Source organism: Aquarana catesbeiana, linkage group LG02 (genome assembly GCF_042186555.1).
Source record: "Aquarana catesbeiana isolate 2022-GZ linkage group LG02, ASM4218655v1, whole genome shotgun sequence".
NCBI lineage: Eukaryota > Metazoa > Chordata > Amphibia > Anura > Ranidae > Aquarana > Aquarana catesbeiana.
The window spans coordinates 610,094,351-610,114,994 of NC_133325.1; the positions used below are offsets into that span (position 1 = coordinate 610,094,351).

Here is a 20,644-nt window from a genome sequence, read left to right on the forward strand (position 1 = left end):
TATAAATCTTTCTCTCTCTCTCTCTAAATCTCTCTCTCTATTTATATATATAAATCTCTCTTTAAATATCCCTTTCTCGCTATAAATCTCTTTCTCTCTCTCTCTCTCTCTCTCTCTCTCTCTCTATACTGTATACTGTATATAAATCGCTCTCTCTCGCTCTACAAACATTTCTCTCTTTTTCTCTCTCTCTCTCTTTCTTCAAATCTCTCTCTCTATATATATAAATCTCTCTTTAAATATCCCTTTCTCGCTATAAATCTCTCTCTCTCTCTATATAAATGTCTCTCTCTCTATATATACATGCTGTATATACATAGCTCTCTCTCTCTCTCTCTCTCTCTCTCTCTACTGTATATAAATATCTCCCTCTCTCTCTATGTATATAAATTTCTCTCTCTCTCTCCAAATTTCTCTCTCTCTATATATATATATATATTTAAATCTCTCTTTAAATATCCCTTTCTCGCTATAAATCTCTCTCTCTCTATACTGTATATAAATCTCTCTCTCTCTATACTGTATATAAATCTCTCTCTCTCTATACTGTATATAAATCTCTCTCTCTCTATACTGTATATAAATCTCTCTCTCTCTACTGTATATAAATATCTCCCTCTCTCTCTATGTATATAAATTTCTCTCTCTCTCTCCAAATTTCTCTCTCTCTCTATATATATATTTAAATCTCTCTTTAAATATCCCTTTCTCGCTATAAATCTCTCTCTCTCTATACTGTATATAAATCTCTCTCTCTCTCTCTCTCTCTCTCTCTCAATCCCTATCTCTCTCGTTCTATATATACATATCTCTGTCTCTCTCTCCCTCTCTGTCTCTCCCACTTCCATGCACACACAGCACACTGGGCATCCTCTGACTTTTGTCATCCGTCTGATTGAATATTTCTCACCCTCTATAGACGGTCCAGGGTGCTGTCAATCTGCTCGTTCCCTCGGCCAATGAGCGGAGCAGCTGTCAGGCTGTCTCCGCCCCCGGGAGGTGCCGCAGCCTGCAGAGGAGTGGTGAGAAGCAGCAGTAAGAGGAGGGGGAGTGGAAGGTCTAGCAGCACATAGAGTTGAATGAGTGAACTTTCTTTGCTAGTTTGTGCGGCTCCTATGTCCCGATCCCAGTGATCTCAGCCAGGCTCCTCCATCCATCTCCTATACAAGATGCTGCAGAAGGATCGCGGCTCTCCTGTCACCCTGTCCCTGTGGATTATATTGTTGGGGGGCAGCCTGATTGCCGGCTACTTCTCTGCTGCCGCTTCTGCTGCCGGAGCTTCTCCTCGTAAGCAGGATGAGTCGTTCTCCACGCTGAGTGTCTATAGAGCCAGATGTACGTCCAGGTGTCTGAGCCTGCACATCACTCGCATCTCTGCATTCTTCAAACACTTCCAGGTAGGACATCTATGACCCTGCTTCTCCAAAGTCAGATCATACAACTCTGATAGTATACTGCTGGCTGCTGGGATCATCAGTCATAGACAATCCCATTCACAAAGCTATGCCAGAATCTATGTGTTAGCCATCTAGACCCTATTTTAAATGTCATTGGAGAAAAGCTCACTTTAAAAAAATGGATCTTTGTCCTGGGAATTGCTTTCTGAATTGTGGCCGTGGCAGGGTTTCCTGGTATCTGAATATATTTCAGTAGAATGGCTTGCAAGTCCTGATCTAGCAAAAGTTTGGGATGTCTCCATAGAACTATGACTGGTAATCATTTCCAATGTTGGCTTTACAGAGCTAGTAGTAGTTAGCCAATAGCCACATATAACTAGACTTGTTCTATAATTCTAAAGATGTTCTACAACTAATCCAGGTAGCTTCCTAAGCCCAGTTCCAACATTTATAGTCAAATGAGTATCATCTTTACCATTACAGACCATGTCTAGTTGGATGTTACTTGCTGATCTTCATACTTACCTCCTCTGCAAGCCTTGACCTAGCAGAGGTTTGGACTGACCCTAGAGTTTATCAGTCATAGCACCATGACTGATAATCATTTCCAAGGTTGGCTTTACATAGCTAGTAATAGTTATTTACACACAACTGGACTTGTTTTATAATGCTAACAATGTCAAGTAGTTTCCTGAGCCCAATTCAAACATTTATAGCCACATGGGTAAAATCTTTAACATTACAGACCAAGTCCAGTTGAACAGGACTTGCTGATGTGATACATCATCATACTCACCTTTTTTGCAAGCCTTGACCTAGCAGAGGTTTGGGCTGACTTCATAGGTTATCAGCCATAGATTTCAAAAGTAGACTTCACATAGCTAGTACTACTTAGTCACATACAACTGGACTTCTACAAAGCTGGAGATGTTTTGCTACTAATCCAAGTAGCTTCTTGAACCCAGATGAGTGTCAGGAGCATACCCAACCGTTGAAGCCACATAGGTAACATCTTTAACATTACAGACCATGTCCAGGTGAATGTGACCTGCATTAGCAGGTCTTAGCCTTGACCTAGCAGAGGTGTGGGCTGACTCCATAGTTTATCAGTCTTTCCAAAGCAAGCTTCACATAGCTAATGCTAGTTAGTCACATACAACAGGACTTCTTCTACAAAGCTGAAGATGTTTTGCCACTAATCCAAGTATTGAACCCAGATGTGTGTCAGGAGAGTACCCAACATTTAAAGCCACAGATGTCTTCAACATTACAAAGTCCAGATGAATGTGACCTGCTGATATAATACACATTCATACTAACCTCTTCTGCAAGCCTTGATCTGAAATAGGTTTGTGCTGACTCCAGAGTTTATCAGTCATAGATCAATCTAAGCCATAATTATTTCCATAGTTAACTTCACATAGCTAGTACTAGTTAGTTACATACAACTGGACATCTTTTTTAGTGCTGAAGATGTGTTGCCACTAATCCAAGTAGCTTCCTGTTCCCAGATAAGTGTCAGGAACATACTTAACATTTAAAGTCACTTGAGTAATATCTTCAAAATAACAGACAGTGTCCAATTGAATGTGACCTGCAAGTCCTCATACAAACCTCTTTTGCAAGCCTTGACCCAGCAGAGGTTTGTGCTGATTTTAGAGTTCATCAGTCAAAGATTTCCAAGGTTGGCTTCACATAGCTAACACTATTTAGTCATAAATAATTGGACTTCTTTTCTAGTGCTGAAGATGTTTTGCTACTAATCTAAATAGTTTCCTGAGCCCAGATGAGTGTCAAGAACATGCCCAGCATTTATAGCAACATGAGTAACATCTTTAACATTACAGACCAGGTCCAAGTTGAATGTGACCTGCTGATATGATACATCTTGATACTAATCTCTTTTGCAAGCCCTGGTCTAGCAGAGGTTGTGCTGACTCCAGGGTTTATCAGCCATAAAACCATCCAAGTGATTATCATTTCCAAGGTTGTCTTTAAATAGCTATTAACACTTGGGTTCCTAGCTACTCATTGGAGCTGAGGAAGCTACTTGGATGAATGGTAACATGTCTTCAACATTACAGACCAAATCCAGGTGAATGTGACTTGATAATACAGCTATTCTCAACCAGGGTTCCACGGAACCCTAAGATTCCTCCAGTGATGTATAGGGGTTCCTTGAGTTCTGGCTAACTGACCTTCCATCCAATGGTGCCTTCCAAATTCTAGGTCAAACACTACTTGGAAGAGGCAGCAGTATGACTGCAAGGGTGTCATTCAGGCCAACCTGTAAGGGGGCATTCTTCCCACCACAAGTGTAGGAGGCATTTTCACCACAAGTGTAGGAGGCATTTTCCCAATGACCACAATGACCTAATTTTATGGGTTCCTCTGGGGTAAACGATTGAGATAATTGTGCTAATATGACACATCTTCATAATAACTTCTTCTGCCAGCCTTGATCTAGCAAAGGTTTGTGCTAACTGTAGGGTTTATCAATCCTAGATTTCCAAGGTTGGCGTCACATAACTAGTAGTAGTAAGTCACATACAACTGAACTTGTTCTATAGTGCTGAAAATGTTTTGGCACTAATCCAAGTAGGTTCCTCAGCCGAGAAAAGTGTTATGATGTAGCAGAGGTTTGCGCTGACTCCAGAGTTTATCAGTCAAAGGTCCATCCAAGTGATAATCATTTCCAAGATCATCCTTACATAGTTCCTGAAACTCATCTGACCTGAAGAAGCTACTTAGATGAGTGATGAAATGTCTTTATCATTACAGACCAGGTCCAGTTGAATGTGACTTGCTGATCTATCTTCATACCAATCACTTCTGCAAAACCTTGCTTTAGAAGGAGTTTGCGCTGACTTCAGAGTTTACCAGTCATGAATCCATCCAAGTGATAATCATTTTTTAAGGTTGGCTTCACAGAGCTAGTAGTAGTTAGTCATATACAACTGGACTTGTTTTAGTGCTGAAGATGTTTTGCCACTAACCTAAGTAGATTCCTCAGTCTAGATGAGTGTAAGCAGGAATACACCCAACCATACGGGTTAACATATTCAACATTAGAAGACCAAATCTAGTTGAATATGACTTGCTGATGTGATACATCCTCATAATAACCTTTTCTGTAAACCTTGATCTAGCAGAGGTCTTTGGTGAGTCCAGAGTTTATCAGTCATAGATCAATTGTAGTGATAATTTCAAGGTTGTCTTCACATCTAGCAATAGTAAAGCCAGCCATACATGGATTGAATTTGGCCAGTTTAGCAGGGACCAGCCACATTTTGATCCATGTATGAAGAGGCTGATTGTACCCAAGTTGATCCATTGATTGACTTGGGTACAACCAGCCTGTTGGGTTTTTCTACATACAGCTATAGCCGCTGGCAGTAACCATTGCATTCTGCTGGACAGGAATGCTCCCTGTGCCCCCTGCTGGCAGAATTTAATAGCACAGCAAAAAATCGTATCACCACTTAGTCACATACAAGTAGACTTGTCTATAATGCTGAAGATGTTTTACCACTACTGCAAGTAGCTTCCCGAGTCCCGATGAGTGTCAGGAACACACCTAACATTTATAACCATATGAGTAAAGCTGGCTATAGATGGAAAATCGTTTGAGAAAACATTCAAATTTGATAAAGATCTGTTGAACGTGCATGCAATAACACCATTGTTGTATCAAAATGTTTACCCAGTTGACATAATATTGATCATTAACAACATAAATGGTACATTTTTTGTCCCATTTGCGTACTGTATGTGTTTCTTGTGCTTCTGGGGTTTACAGTTTACAATGCGTTGTATGTTTTTGCAAACTCTTTCCAATCGATTTTTCTACTAGCATTTAGAAAATTGTTTGTTTATGCAACAAAATTCCGACATAATGGTTTGTTGGTTGGCCATAAAACTTTGCATTTGGCGAATCGAGATGAACCCACTAATATTTAGAAAGTCAAACGATCAGGCTTTTCAAATGTTTTTTTCCAATGATTTTCTAACCATCTATTGCTGCTTTAACCAATAACATGGTAATTGGGTTAAGGTGACTGAGTTATCTGTTTAGCTGTAAACACCAGGGAAAGATTCCTGAAACTCATCTCTGAGAGGATGAATGGTGAAACACCTTCAACATTACATACCAGGTCCAGTTAAAGGTGACTAACTAATACTGTATGATATTATGATCCGGATAAATGAGAACCTTCACAGACATGGTAAGGTCTCTTGTTTGGTTAACTGGGAAAACTGTTAGGCAGATGACAGATGGGTGATTCTGCCGCTAGGGACAAATCGCCAGCCATTCAATCGAAAAGAGGCTGCTTGTAAGATGTTACTCTGTTGCTGTCCCAAATGCTGCTGAATCTTCATTGCTGCCTCAGCTATAGAGGGGTTAATTCATTAGGGACCAACAGGAAGCCTCTTAGCGATCTTGCCTCTGGCAATTTTGTCATGTGACCCTGTGACAGCCAATCACAGGGGTCACGTCTTGTGGTCGGGAAGTCTGTTCCATTCCTCCCTATTAAAGAGACACTGAAGGATATCTTTAATCTCTAAAAATGATACATACACATCCACTGCTCAATGCCGATGTAATCAATTTTACATTAAATTGTTTCTTATTGTGTTTTTCTGCCTCCTTGTAATGTCCTCCATGAGCTCCTGAACCTCTACTTTTTCCCTTCGCTTCCTTTTGTTTGGAATGAGCAGTGCACGTTTGTTGCAGTCATGTGCACTGCTCTATGCACACCACACATCCCTATAGTCCATAGTTCATCTTGGGAGTGAGCAAGAGAAGGTGGCTACATTCCTACATACCATGGAGAACAGACATAGCCACCCTCTAACGTGAAGTTGGATCACAGCAGCAAAAGAAAATTTGAAGATTTGCAGGCTGAGAACAACGGAAGGGACTTTTTTAAGTTGAGAACACATACTTGAATAGAATTTATTTTTAAACTAGAGTTTAATGTCACTCTAAATGGTTTAAAGTTCACCTTTACACAAGTTTCTAAAAAAGGTCCTCATGCATTCGTGCATCACAGTGTCCCCAATATATTAAAATGCTGTGCTCTGCTTTCTAAACAAAGACTTACCTCTTCAGCAGCTGACAATAATGTCCTCCCTAATCCAATGTGCACCCAGTGCAAGATATGCAACCCCAGAAATCCCATAACAGGCACTCCTGCCCCCCCCCCCCCCCCATATGCACATGTGCAGTCTACTCTCTCTCACATCTCAGTGTGTTTGTGAGAGTAAAGGAGAGAAGACTGCACATCCATGGATGGGGAGCGGGGCAAGGAATGCTTGTTTTGGTATTTCCAGGATTGACATCTGGCGCTGGGTGCATCCAGCCATTTGCAAAATGCATTGGGGAGGACATTGTTGTCAGCAGCTGAAGAGGTGGGCATTTGTTTGGAGGACGGAGCACATCATGTTAATATATTGGAGACACTGAACCTTTTTGGCAACATGTGTAAAGTTGAACTTACCCGTTAAGTCTCAGTTAAAGGGCTGCAGTGGGCAGGATGAACTATGGACTATAGGGATGTGTGGTGTGCATAGAGCAGTGCACATGACTGCAACAAACGTGCACTGCTCATTCCAAACAAAAGGAAGCAAAGGGAAAAAGTAGAGGTTCAGGAGTCCTGCAAGCTGCATTTTGGGTCTACAAGAAAATGGCACCCAACCGCTCTTTATCAAGATTATATTAAAATGACTTTGGCTTGATTTCCATCCATGGGAGAACCTCCCTGTGACATGTTTCAACCAATTTCAAGCCTCTACGAATAGGCCTGAAATTGGGTGAAATACGTTAGAAGGGCCTCCCATAGGTGGGAACCAAGTTGATGCCATATTAATATAATTGTGATTGCTAATGTGTCTGGACAGAGTGCGGCTGGGCGCCATTTTCTTGTAGACCCGATCGAGCCTGTGCATATGCTGACCAGCACCTGGAAGCAGCGCAGTAAGACGGCTAGAGCAATCTATTGGGGCGTTTAAGCGGGACCTTTTGAGTTTGTCCTCTGCACTTTGTGTGGTTTACCTACGTTTTACCATCCAGGTCAATTAAAATGGAGCTTATAGAAACACGCAGCACATGTCAGCACACGCTAACACTGTGCATGCTAACGCCTGCGTTCTAGTGTGAGAGAGCCCTCATTATCTCTTCCTAAACCTTGGTCCTTCATAGCTAGTCTGTCTGGTGTAAAGTTTTATTCTTTAGCATTCGCCTTCTTATCACTTGGTGGAAAGTGTTATTTCTTCCGTGTACAAGTTTATACAACATGTGTTATTTATTGTAGTGTTACCCGAATCTTATGTCTCTGTGTAGCCCATAGATGCTTGTATGGTATGTATTTGTTTAGTTTGTCTGCTGAAGAGTTTTAGCCGACGATCGTCATGTGGAAGTGGCTGGCACCTGTTGGGCATTAGAGTGACAAACGCCACCTCGGTGAGGTCTGTCACAGCATGCTGAAGTAATAAAAAAGCGAGAGGGCTTCAGAAATGATAATCTGGTCCCTTTTGCTTGGCTTTCCGCCCCAGGCTCCTGGTTGATAAGTCTTCCACTTAAAGGCAGAGGGTTTTTTTTATCCCAAACAAGAAAAGAAAATCCCTGCTCACCTATTAACCTATGAAATCCACATCGTTATTAGCTGACCTTCTGGGGGCAAAAAGCTGAAATGGAAAAAGCCGGGAGTGGGTTTGGTGGAAGGAGACGTCCATGTGGGATACATTTATGTGAGAAGATGGCTCGCTGTGGGGTAGCATATCAGGAACCACACACACCATAAACATTGTCCTTTAATGAGGGGAACATTGAACTCAGATTATCTTACGGCTGGGATGACATGCAGAAAATATGACATACTCTGAGGTATTTTCATGTAACACTAGACTGGATGTAGGGAGGGCTGTTCACTTGTTTACAATTATCCTGTGTTTCAAGGTTTCACAGACCTTTTTTTCATTTACCTCGTGAATGTTTGCCTCGTGTGTGTGTGTATGTGTGGGAGGTTTTTTGTTTTTAGCAATAGTTGCAGTTCTGTGCTTGCCTTATTCCTGTCAGCAGAAGTGTGAATTGCTTTTTTTTGTTCTTTTTTACACAAGGACAGATTTAAAAAAATTCTATCTTTTCTAAATAGAAAAATGTAATTATTTAAAAAATGAACACATAGCTACAATATATTCTTTATATTGTAATGTAACTTTGGCCAGAAAACCAACAGGGATAACTATAGTATGTATCTATAGGATTGTTTTGGCATATACATGTCAAAGTATAAGACTCAAATCGGTAAATTCTGATTGGTTGTTATGGGTTATGATGCATTTTACGTATATCTCTTTGGCTTATGAACTAGGCCCACAGGACTTGTACCAGGCTCTTCATTTTGGTATATACAGTACAGTGGAGTGAAGGGAGATGTCAGAAGTGACATTAGCTAGTCTGCCTGATCAGTCCTGACAATTGTGTCCTTTTCAACGAAAACACACAAATAACGCAATAAACACAAACCTGTTATTTTTGGTGCCTCAGCAGAGCCATTGACCATAAAACATGACAAAACATGGTTTTGTGGTCTGTGGTTTGGTAAGAAAGGAAAGCAAAACATCCATGGACCATTTCACCACAAATTGATTGAGAAACCCAAAAAGACTTGAATGTACAACTTTAGATGTGTAGTTGCTAGAGATTAAAATACGAGACATACTCCTTTTTTTTGTAAATATAAATGTAATATACTGTATAACTGAGTCCTCTGGTGTGGGAAAGTGGATAGATCATCACTCCCAAACTGAAGGGGCACAGCAGTCCTGAGCTGACTATGTGACAATTACTGTTTTAGACAGAAGAGGGAGCTACAACGTTATTGTACACTGCTGTAGATAGATAGATAGATAGATAGATAGATAGATAGATAGATAGATAGATAGATAGATAGATAGATAGATAGATAGATAGATAGATAGATAGATAGATAGATAGATAGATAGAAATATACAAATAAAAAGGTTAGAGATAGAAAGATATAGATAGACAGATAGAAATAGATAGATAAACAAATTAGGTGGATAAAGGCATCTATCTATCTATCTATCTATCTATCTATCTATCTATCTATCTATCTATCTATCTATCTATCTATCTATCTATCTATCTATCTATCTATCTATCTATCACTAATCTACCTGTTTCCATTAATCAATCAATTTACTAATCAATCTCTCTGTCCTTGTATCTCTCTCTCTTTCTCTCGCCTTTCTATGTATATCTGTCTGTCTTTAATTTACCTGTATCCACCTAATCGATTAATCAATCAATCAATTGATCTCTCTCCGACCCTCTCCTATTCCATCAGTATTATTTGTATCTATCTATCATCTATCAAGGAGAGGGTCAGATAGAGATCAATTGTTTGATTGATTGATTGATCGATTAGGTGGATACAGGTAGATTAACAATAGATAGATAGATAGATAGATAGATAGATAGATAGATAGATAGATAGATAGATAGATAGATAGATATACAAAGAAATGTGAGAGAGAGAGAGAGACAGAGACAGAGACAGAGAGACAAGGACAGAGAGATTGATTAGTAAATTGATCGATTAGTGAAAACTATCTATCTATCTATCTATCTATCTATCTATCTATCTATCTATCTATCTATCTATCGTTATTTTTTTTTAAAGGTATTGTACAGCAATTGAAAAAAAACAAAACATACAGTATATACAAATAAATGTGCTTATATTGATCTATTTTTACATGTACAAAAACCGTAGATAAGAGCAAGGGTGTTTGCTTGTTAAGGGTTTAGTCAGTGGCGGAACAACCAGGGTCGCAAAAGTCGCACTTGTGTCCCAGCCCTGAAGTTCTGCCACTTTGTTGGGGGGGCAAGAGACTGTGGCTCCCTAGCGGCTGCAGGGCTCTGAGCTGCGAGTGTCTCTCTCACAGCCCAGTGCCAATGCTGACACTTCCCCCTCTCCTCCTGTGTCTGCCCCGCCCACACTTTAAGGCAGTGTTGTGCCTCAGAGAAGGGAACATGTGGGCGGGAGGTTTGAAGCCCAGCAGCCAGAAGAGGAAAGGTTCAACCTGCCGATCCATTTATCCATCCACTGTGAAGTGTCCCCCCTCCCTCCTTTCTCTCTCCTTCCTCCCCGTGTGTATTAATATAAGAGGGACTCAGATGTAAGGGGGGGGGGCTTTGGTGAACAGAGATTCCCTTACATAAGAGTTCCCCTTTACACCAGAGTCCACAGCATTCCCTCTTAAATCAGAGCCCCCCTTAAATCAGGGTTCCCCTTTACATTACAGTCCACAGACTCTGATGTAAGGGGGCTTTGTGGACTCTGATGTAAGGGGTGCTCTGCGGATTCTAATCGAAGGGGGGCTGTGGACTCTGATGTAAGGGGTTCTCCGCAGACTCTGATGTAAGGGGCGCACCATTAACTCTGATGTAAGGGGGCTTTGTGGACTCTGATGTAAGGGGTGCTCTGCGGATTCTGATCGAAGGGGGGCTCTGTGGATTCTGATGTAAGGGGCTCTCCGCAGACTCTGATGTAAGGGGCGCATCATTAACTCTGATGTAAGGGGGCTTTGTGGACTCTGATGTAAGGGGTGCTCTGCGGATTCTGATCGAAGGGGGGCTCTGTGGACTCTGATGTAAGGGGCTCTCCGCAGACTCTGATGTAAGGGGCGCACCATTAACTCTGATGTAAGGGGAGCTTTGCAGACTCTGATGTAAGGGATGCTCTGTGGACTCTGATGTAAGGGGGGGCACTGCAAACTCTGAGGTAAGAGGGGCTCTGCGGACTCTAATGCAAGGGGGCTGTGTGGACTCTGATGTAAGAGGTTCTCTGCAGACTCTGATGTAAGGGGCTCTGTGGACTCTAATGTAAGGGGTGCTTCATGGACTCTGCTGTAAGGGGGGTCTGTGGACTCTGATGTAAGGGGTGCTTTATGGACTCTGAGGACTCTGCAGACTCTGATGTGAGAGGGGCTCTGTGGACTCTGATGTAAGGGGGGTGCTGCAAACTCTGAGGTAAGAGGGGCTCTGCGGACTCTAATGCAAGGGGGCTGTGTGGACTCTGCTGTAAGGGGGGGTCTGTGGACTCTGATGTAAGGGGTGCTTTATGGACTCTGAGGACTCTGCAGACTCTGATGTGAGAGGGGCTCTGTTGACACTGATGTAACAGGGCTCTGCTGACTCTAATGTAAGTAGGGCTCTGTGGATTCTGATGTAAGGGGTGCTCTGTGGACTCTAATGTAAGGGGGGCTCTGCAGACTCTGATGTGGGAGGGGCACAGCTGACACAGATGCAAGGGGTTCTCTGTAGACTCTGATGTAAGGGGGGCTCTGTGGACTCTAATGTAAGGGGGCTCTGCGGACTCTGATGTAAGGGGGCTCTGCAGACTCTGATGTAAGGGGGCTCTGCGGACTCTGATGTGGAAGGGGCACTGCGGATACATATGTAAGCGCTTCTCTGTAGACTCTGATGTAAATAGGGTTCTGTGGATTCTAAAGTAAGGGACGCTCTGTGGACTCTGATGTAAGGGGGCTCTGCGGACTCTGATGTAAGGGGGCTCTGCGGTATCTGATGTGGAAGGGGCACTGCGGACACAGATGTAAGGGGTTCTCTGTAGACTCTGACGTAAGGGACGCTCTGAGGACTCTGATGTAAGGGGCACTCTGCAGACTCTGATATGGATTTAGATGTAAAGGGAAAACTCTGTGGACTCTTGTGATTAAATCCACATGATTAGAAATGTTATTTAATCACACACTATATGTGTAGTAGTGTATACTACAAAAAGAAAAAGTGCCATGCACCGCTAAAGTGTTCAGGTTTGGCTTGCAAAAAAGGTGGCAACCCTACCCAAGATGGCAGGTGGGGGGGGGGGGGCACTATTAAACTTCAATAAAGGGCCCCGTGATGGGAGTAAAGGGCCCCAGGATCAATGGGAAAGGCCTTAGGCTCAGAGGGAAGTCGGGGGGCCCTTCATGGATTGTAAAAATTGGAAGATGTAGGACTGGCCTTGTTACAAAATCAGTCTTGTAATATTCACTGCTTTACAAATTCGCTGCTTTATAAAAAATGCTGCGCTCTTTTTGTCCTGATCTATAAGGTAACAGCCTAGAACCAGAACAAGGTCCACCCACATTATACCTTCATCAAAGATCAGCTCCTTTAAAGGAAGACGCACTCCACTGTATATCTATCACAGCCAAAAGTCTCACTTCTATTGGTTCAGTGCTATCACACACATCAGACATACAGTATATCAGTATTTCCTGTTGTAGGTGAACGTTTTGATGAATAATGATGGCAAACATACACTTACTGACTACTTTATTTGGTACACCTTGCTAGTACTGGGTTGGACCCCCATTTGTCTTCAGAACTGCCTTAATTCTTCATGGCATAGATTCAATAAGATGTTGGAAACATTCCTCAGAGATTTTGGTCCATATTGACATGATAGCATTACACAGTTGCTGTAGACTTGTTGGCTGCACATCCATGATCCGAATCTCCCGTCCCACCACATCCCAAAGGAGTACTATTGGATTGAGATCTGTTGACTGTGGAGGCCATTGGAGTACAGTGAACTCATTGTCATGTTCAAGAAGCCAGTGGTGAGATGATTTGAGCTTTGTGACATGATGCATTATCCTGCCGGAAGTAGCCATCAGAAGATGGGTACACTGTAGTCATAAAGGGATGGACATGGTCAGCAACAATACTCAAGCAGGCCTTGATGTTTAAACGATACTCAATACTAAGGGGCCCAAAATTTGCCAAGAAAATGTTGCCCGCACCATTACACCACTAGCTTGAACCATTGATACAAGGTAGGATGGATCCATGCTTTCACATTGTTTAGGCCAAATTCTGACCCTACCATCTGAATGTCAAAGCTGAAATTGAGACTTGTCAGACCAGGCAGCGTTTTTCCAATCTTCTATTGTCCAACTGTTCTTAGCTGACAGGAGTAGCACCCAGTGTGGTCTTCTGCTGCTGTAGCCCATCTGTTTCAAGGTTCGATGTGTTGTGCATTCAGAGATGGTATTCTGCAAACCTTGGTTGTAACAAGTGGTTATTTGAGTTACTGTTGCCTTTCTATTATTTCAAACAAGTCTACCCATTATCCTCTGACATCAACAAGACATTTTCCTCCATGCAACTTCCGCTCACTGGTTATTTTCTCTTTTTCGGACCATTCTCTGTAAACCCTAGAGATGGTTGTGTGTGAAAATCCCTGTAGATCAGCAGTTTTTGAAATACTCAGACCAACCCGTCTGGCACCAACAACCATGCCATGTTCAAAGTCACTTAAATCTCCTTTCTTCCCGTTCTGATGCTCGGTTTGAACTTCAGCAATTCATCTTCACCACGTCTAGATGCCGAAATTCATTGAGTTGCTGGCATGTGATTGGCTGATTAACCATTTGTGTTACCAAGCAATTGAACAGGTGTACCTAATAAAGTGGCCGGTGACGTGATAATGTTTAATGATCCATCATGGATAGTATGGTGAATCTCGGGAAAATCTAAAATTCCACTGTCTGTTCTAAACCGCTCTGACAGATTTACTTATTCCAGTTTTCTTATCAGTGACAGCACAAATGACAGCTCCAGTCATTTTTTCCAATAAGATTCTTGCATATGATGCACATGCAAACATAGAAGTGGAACAATATATTTGATGGTAATAGTATTTATTACATGCAGTGAAGTATATCTTATGCTGATAGTGTAGATAGAATATGCAGAAAATGGTAATTAAGTGACTGATAGAATAAAAGCGGTAAAGGTCAGTAGATAAAGAAGTAATGTATACTGACATATGGTCAGTCTCTAAATGGTATATTATAGCCTTACTTTTTCTTTTGATAACTTTGTAAAGGTTCTGTCCTGCAAAGGTGAACTTGTAATGAGAGCTGTGTTTTGAGATGCAACGCATGGACAATAGATCTGAGTTAGTGGTCACTGTGCACAAATGTTGCTTGTGGTCACCATTGTGACTTGCCTTTTCAAGTGACACGAAGTGAAATACGGGTTGACATTTTCCCCGCAGGCCATTTGCTTGTGACCATTTGTGAAGCACCAAACTGCTCAAGTGCAGATCATTTTCGTTTAAGAAACTGTTTAACTGAAATGACCTTTATCTCATGTTTCTAATACTGGGCAATAACTCAAGCAGACAGTTTTCTGTGAATCATAGGTAAGATTTATGGAGGGGTTGCATGTTCCTTAGGAAGAAGACACTATTTTCCAGGGAAGCGGACACCTGTGCTGTATTTTGGAAGGTGTTGAGCTGATCAAGTGTAAACTCAGAAAGTCCCTTAGGGTAGCATTGAACCCATGACCTTATGTATTTATACTGTAAGTTTGGTCCCATTTAAATAATTGTGGACTGCTTTGTTCAGAAGTAGGGGATCAATATATGACTTTAATAGCTGATGTAATGGGCTCCTTTATTCTCTTGTGCATTACATAGGATGACATATGATAGCCAGGGTAGATATTGCTAATGCATGGATTGGAACTGGAACTAAAAAGTATCCAGTACATTGCCGACAAATGGCAACAACAGTGGACTAATAATATTGATGTACTTGGAGCAAGGCAGGAGTATTGTGAGGTCCAAGTATAGAATGTGTGTAGCATACCTCCCAACTAACTGAAATGATAAAGAGGGACACCTATTAGCCCACAGTATAAAGGCAAAGGACACATCCATATAATGACCTCAGTTACACGGGCCACAAACATCTACTATGCAAAAGATTATTGGCTAACTCACACACGTCTTTTTTTGATCTCTATTTTTCCTTTGTATTGGTTTTCCAAAATAACAAATATAGTAATAAAGAAGTCTGCTGAAAAGTTGAGTGCAGCATAGCACTTTTGGTAGTAAAATAATATATTTTGTATAGCAACACATCAGACCAAAAGAAGGGGCAGTTGAGGCTTCACAAGGGACAGAAGGATTTGGTGTCCAAAGAGGACAGTTCCTCCTAATGAGGGGCATTTGGAAGCTATGGTGTAGGGTGCAATGAAATATTGTGTTTTGTTGAATCAGTGCTGTTTGAAGCTGGCAGGAACTCACTTTTTGGAAACAAACATGTACTAACTGAATTCTTGGACAAGGCCAAGTATGGTGCAATTACCAGTGCAACCACCACCACCATCGTCACCATTAACGGTGCAGTACGGAGTGAGCAGCTTGGTGATCTGTTGAGAAACATGTCCACTTCCTTGTGGGACTGACCCTGGCAACATAGTGCTTAGTATATGGCTGCATACTAAAGTAGCTCATACATGATTCATTTTTTTTTTTTCGTTCAATCAGCATGTTGAACAAGAAAACCCCAGAAATGACTCCATTCCACCATCTACATACTTGAGGTAGAAGGGGGAATCACTGCTGCTGAGGTATTGTATTCTGACAGCGGAGAGACTTCCCCATGGTCACAATACACTGATCAGCACTGCCGGCTATAGCCAGAGGTGTTGTTCATGTGGAAAATTTCCAACAGGTTGCATGTACAGAAGTCAATTGGTCGTAAAGAAGTCGCTCACTTACTGTCTCAGTGTTAACCTCTTCACGCCGGTGCCTCCCGGCCCTTTAAGAGGTTTATGGGAGGTAGGATGGGGCTTAAGAGCACGTAAACGACGTGATTGGCTGTCACGCCGGTCATGTGATCTGAAAACTTTTGGTCAGGCACCAGTAACAGTGTCGGTAGCATGCACTGCGCATGCTGTTGGCACAGCAGCATGGACAACAATTCACACAAATATGCGGCCCCTCAGCGCTAAGGACCAGGCGCTGAGAGACCGCATATTTGTGTGCGGCCGGCGCCAAGGGGTTAATGGTCACAGGACAATATAGTGAGAGAATATATAGACAGCAATAAAAATTTGACATGGGTTCTAACCCTTCCCCACTCTATATAAAACTAAAAAAAAGTTTGGGCTTTACCTACACTTTTAGATAATATTAAAAAAAGTTATCATGAGCAGGCTCCGTTAAAGGATAAGTGCACTTTAACCTCCCTGGCGGTATGATTCTTTCTGATTTTAGGTGCTGAAAGCGGTACAATTATTTTGCATGGAAATTTGGCGTTTTATATTGTAGGCCTGTAATTCTTAACAATAACACACTTAAATCTGTCCAAACAAGAGTCTAGTAGATATCCCGGGTATGATAAAGTTTGAAACACAAAAACATAAATTATAATATAATAAAAAAAAAATAATAATTAAAAAAAATAAAAATAAATAGTAATAAAATAAATTTCCACACGATTCACTATCGCTCAATTCTGCAAGTGTTCTAATTTACTATCGCTGTTTTCTAGCTGGTCTAAAGCCATTTTTGATGTAAAGGGACACTTTTTGGCTGCTATGGACAATCTCCAGTTTCCAGGCAGAAAGAACAGTATATGCAATATAAAACTGCATGCAGGGCATGGGCCAGAGCACTGGGGACAAATGGGATGTGAAATGATTTCATACAGTACTGTAATCTGTAAGATTACAGTACTGTATGTGTTATGCTTTTTACATTTTTTTGAATTTGCCGCCAGGCTCCGCCCCCGTGCGTCGCGACGCTCGCAGGGAACGGAGCCTGGCACAGAGAGGCTTCGGAACAGGACACAGCCCGCAGACACTGCGGGGGACATCGCAGGATCCTGGGGACAAGGTAAGTAAGGAGGCACCAGGATCCTGCGATGTAATCCCGAGTGTGGCTCGGGGTTACCGCTAATGGTCCTGAATTTTAACCCCGAGCCACACTCGGGAAAACCGCCAGGGAGGTTAAAACAAAGTAATGGTATCCTCCTTGCTCCTTATCCTCTTGACCTAACTTTATAGTGCTATAGACCGGTGTTTTTCCACCTTTTTTTCAGTCAAGGCACCTTTAGAATTGCACACAACCCCAGGGCACACCAATCTGAAGGCTCGTTCACACCAGGACGTGCATTTGAGCGCACGCACTTTTTTTGCGAATTCCCACGTCATATTTTTTTAATAAGCTGCTCTATGAGTGTGAAACACACAAAATGGTGCTGGCATGCATTCAAATTGAACAGCACCAAAACACATGGTACTTTAGCATTTTAGCAGGCGCAAATGTACACACATTTGCTAGATGCGTGGGGGCGTCATTAAGAATGAATGGCACCCACGCACATCTGCAAAAGGCAGCACATTTTTGTGTGGTACGGGAAGATGTGATTTTGCACCTGGTGTGAACAAGCCCTAAAATGTACTGTATTGTGAGGCAAAGTAAAGTGGTCTATAGGTTTTAAACCCCCCTTCCCCCAAAATTCCCCCTCCTAGCACAAATCCCCCCTCCTAGCACAAACCCTCCAAAATCCCCCCTCATAGCACACCCCCCCCCCCCCTTTAAATCAGCCTCCTAGCACAGATCACCTTAAAATTCCCTCTCCTAGCACAAACCCCCCACCCATTTCCAAATCCCTCACCTAGCAAAAACCTCCCTAAATCCCCCCTCTTCATAGCACAAATTCTGTCCCTACAGTAGCGGCAGCAGCAAAAGAAGAGGGTAGAGAGCCAGGAGGAGGCTGTGCTCTCTCCTCTTCCCCCAGCTCCGCTCCTTCCTGTACATTCAGATCTGAGTGATCTTCTGTTAGCTCCTGTGCTACAGGGGGGAGAGCACTGTTAATTCCTGTGTACAGAAGAGGCAGAGAGCTCAGCCTGCTCCTCCTCTGCTCTTTGATCCTCTCTGTACTCTTGCCGGCAAGTCCTTAGCAACCAATGAAGTCATCGTTTGGTAGGACGTGGTCGGGAAGTGAACTCAGCTTTCTGATTTGCTGATAAGAGTACAGATAGGAGCGGGGAGGGGGGGGGGAACTGAGCACTCTGCCTCCTCTGTACTCAGGAGTTAACAGTGCTCTCTCCCTCCTGTCGCACAGGCGCTAGCAGAGGATCGCTCAGATCGGGCTGTTGCCACGGCACCCCTGAGGACTCCTCACGACGCCCCTGAGTGGCGCGGCACCCCGGTTGAGAAACACTGCTATAGACTATGGGACCGTCTTTGATCCTCTCTGGCATCGGCAAGCTGCCCCATAAAAGTCTATGGGGCACTAATACAGGACAATGAAGAGTTGCATCACTGGATGTAAACAAAGTGTAAACCCATGGCTGTCCAATAGAGGTAAGTATGGATCTATGGAGGAATCAGGTCAGGGGAGGGGGGCAAAAAGGATAAATACACTTTGTTTTAATTGCACTTATCCTTTAAAGTAGAACTATAATAATAAACATTTTTAATCCATTTTGGCTAGAGTAAGGGAGGGTTATAACACCATTAAGGTTTATTTTTGCAATCTGTATCCCATTGGGGAGATTTCTCTTCACTTCCTGTTTCATAGCCAAAACAGTAAGGGAGAGGAAATCCCTACAAATTAAGGGAATCTTTTGGGTACCCCCAGGTCACCAGAACTAGTGTCCCCATTGCAAGATTTCCTGTTTATTACTTTTCTGATGTTGAATTTTTTACTTTCATTTTCAATGATAATGGTAAACAGCACAAATAGAGTACCAGGCGTCCTAATCCATCTCCCTTTTATCCAAAAGTAAGAAAAAAAGTTTTGCTTTTATATATACTTTAATTTAACTTACAACCCTTTTTTGTTTTTGTTTTTGTTTTGTTTTTTACATTAAATAACTTTGATTTATACTGTCTTTATACCAATGTGCAAATCATATCACATCATATAAATCTGTGTGCTGTAAGAGAAAAGCGGATTTTCAAAAAAGAATTAACAGACATGTAGTATTTGCTTTACTACTGTTGACATTTACTGACCTACAGTATTTACTGACTTGGTATTTGCTGACTATTCACATTTAGTGATCTGTTCAGATTAGGAATTTTTTTAGAAACATGACATTTTCTGGCTACTGTCATTTTACTGACCGCAGGCTTTACTGCCGAATAGGTTAATTTGTAGAGCAAGTTCAACATTCATTTTAAACTGCAAATGTCTGAACACAAGTGAGACAAGAGTTTTGTGAGCTGAAGCAGTACAAAGCCTAAGTTCATTGAGGAAAAACATTACCGTTTAATTTATCTCATTTATTTTATATATGCCATTAATTCTCAGAGACTGGAAATTGATTTACTACTCTTATAGCCCCATACACGTGGCCGAAAACAGCTGGTACAGTAGGAACCGGCTAATCTCACGACTGGTTTCTCTTGAAGAAGCATGCTCGAAGACCAGCAGTCGATCGGAATCCAATCAGTGCTTTCAGCCAATGGTTGCAAAGGCTGACCAGTGTTCTGGCAGTGGGTTGTTCCTGTCAGAACAGAATAGCACAGCGGGGAGATTGCTGTACTAACATTGCATAGTTAATACAACGAGCTCCTAGCAAGCTCCTCAGTTTTTTTTTTTTTTAAGCCTGCTGGGATAGGCATTATGCTGAAAGCCCCCATTAGTCCCTCCATGTTCTTTGTCCCCTTCTCCCCTCATTATAATTATTCACTTTGGACCACCCTTTCTCAACCCTATTAATACAGGGGATCTCACAAAATAATCTTCATGTCTCGGGAAAGCCCTACTAAATGATTACATCTCTAACAGCATATTTGTGTGGTCAGTAAGTTATAAAGAATGTAGTGTGTCTAGCATATTTGACACCCAGAGAAGTTGTTTTGTTTTTTTAACATTCCCCTGCTCTATAGAGTGAAAACTGTAGTGCCCTTTACATTTGTGGTCAGTGGAAAAGTGCTTTCCTATACTGATAGTTGGTGTAGTCATCTTATACCTTGATGTTGAATGGGTAGAGGGACACTCTTACATTGTTGACGAGTGTTGGAAAACTGCTCCACTTACACACAGCTAAAAAGATAATTGATCTCAGTGGTTAGTGGGAGGTAGAAACTCTTCATTGCTTAAGGAGCCCCTAGAAACCTCTGGAGGAACCACAGGGCTCTATGAAGCCCAGGTTGAGAAACCCTGACGTAGACCCTCCTCTTCCTTTCTGCTTCCAGTCATTGACCATAAAGTGTATCACTGTTTTCAGAATAACAGCTGCAGGAAAAATGAGCTGTGTCCTGGTTAAGTACATTATATTCCAAGAAAACTCTCCACCAAGTCTAGTATCCTCATTCAATGAAAGGTAACGACCTTGAGTTGGAAGACTCTAGTAATCATGTAGCAGGATTCATTAACAAAAGTCTATTTTATTCTAA

General features: G+C 42.0%; 1 protein-coding gene across 1 annotated transcript in view; it reads left to right on the forward strand.

Moving 5' to 3' along the window:
* Positions 1-1,002: 1,002 nt before the first annotated feature.
* ANOS1 (anosmin 1) overlaps positions 1,003-20,644 on the forward strand; it is a 227,008-nt gene continuing 207,366 nt past the window's right edge. The window contains exon 1 of the mRNA XM_073616360.1: positions 1,003-1,397. Coding sequence (XP_073472461.1) covers positions 1,170-1,397 — 228 coding nt within the window. The 5' untranslated portion in view covers positions 1,003-1,169. The remainder of the gene's footprint in view (positions 1,398-20,644) is intronic.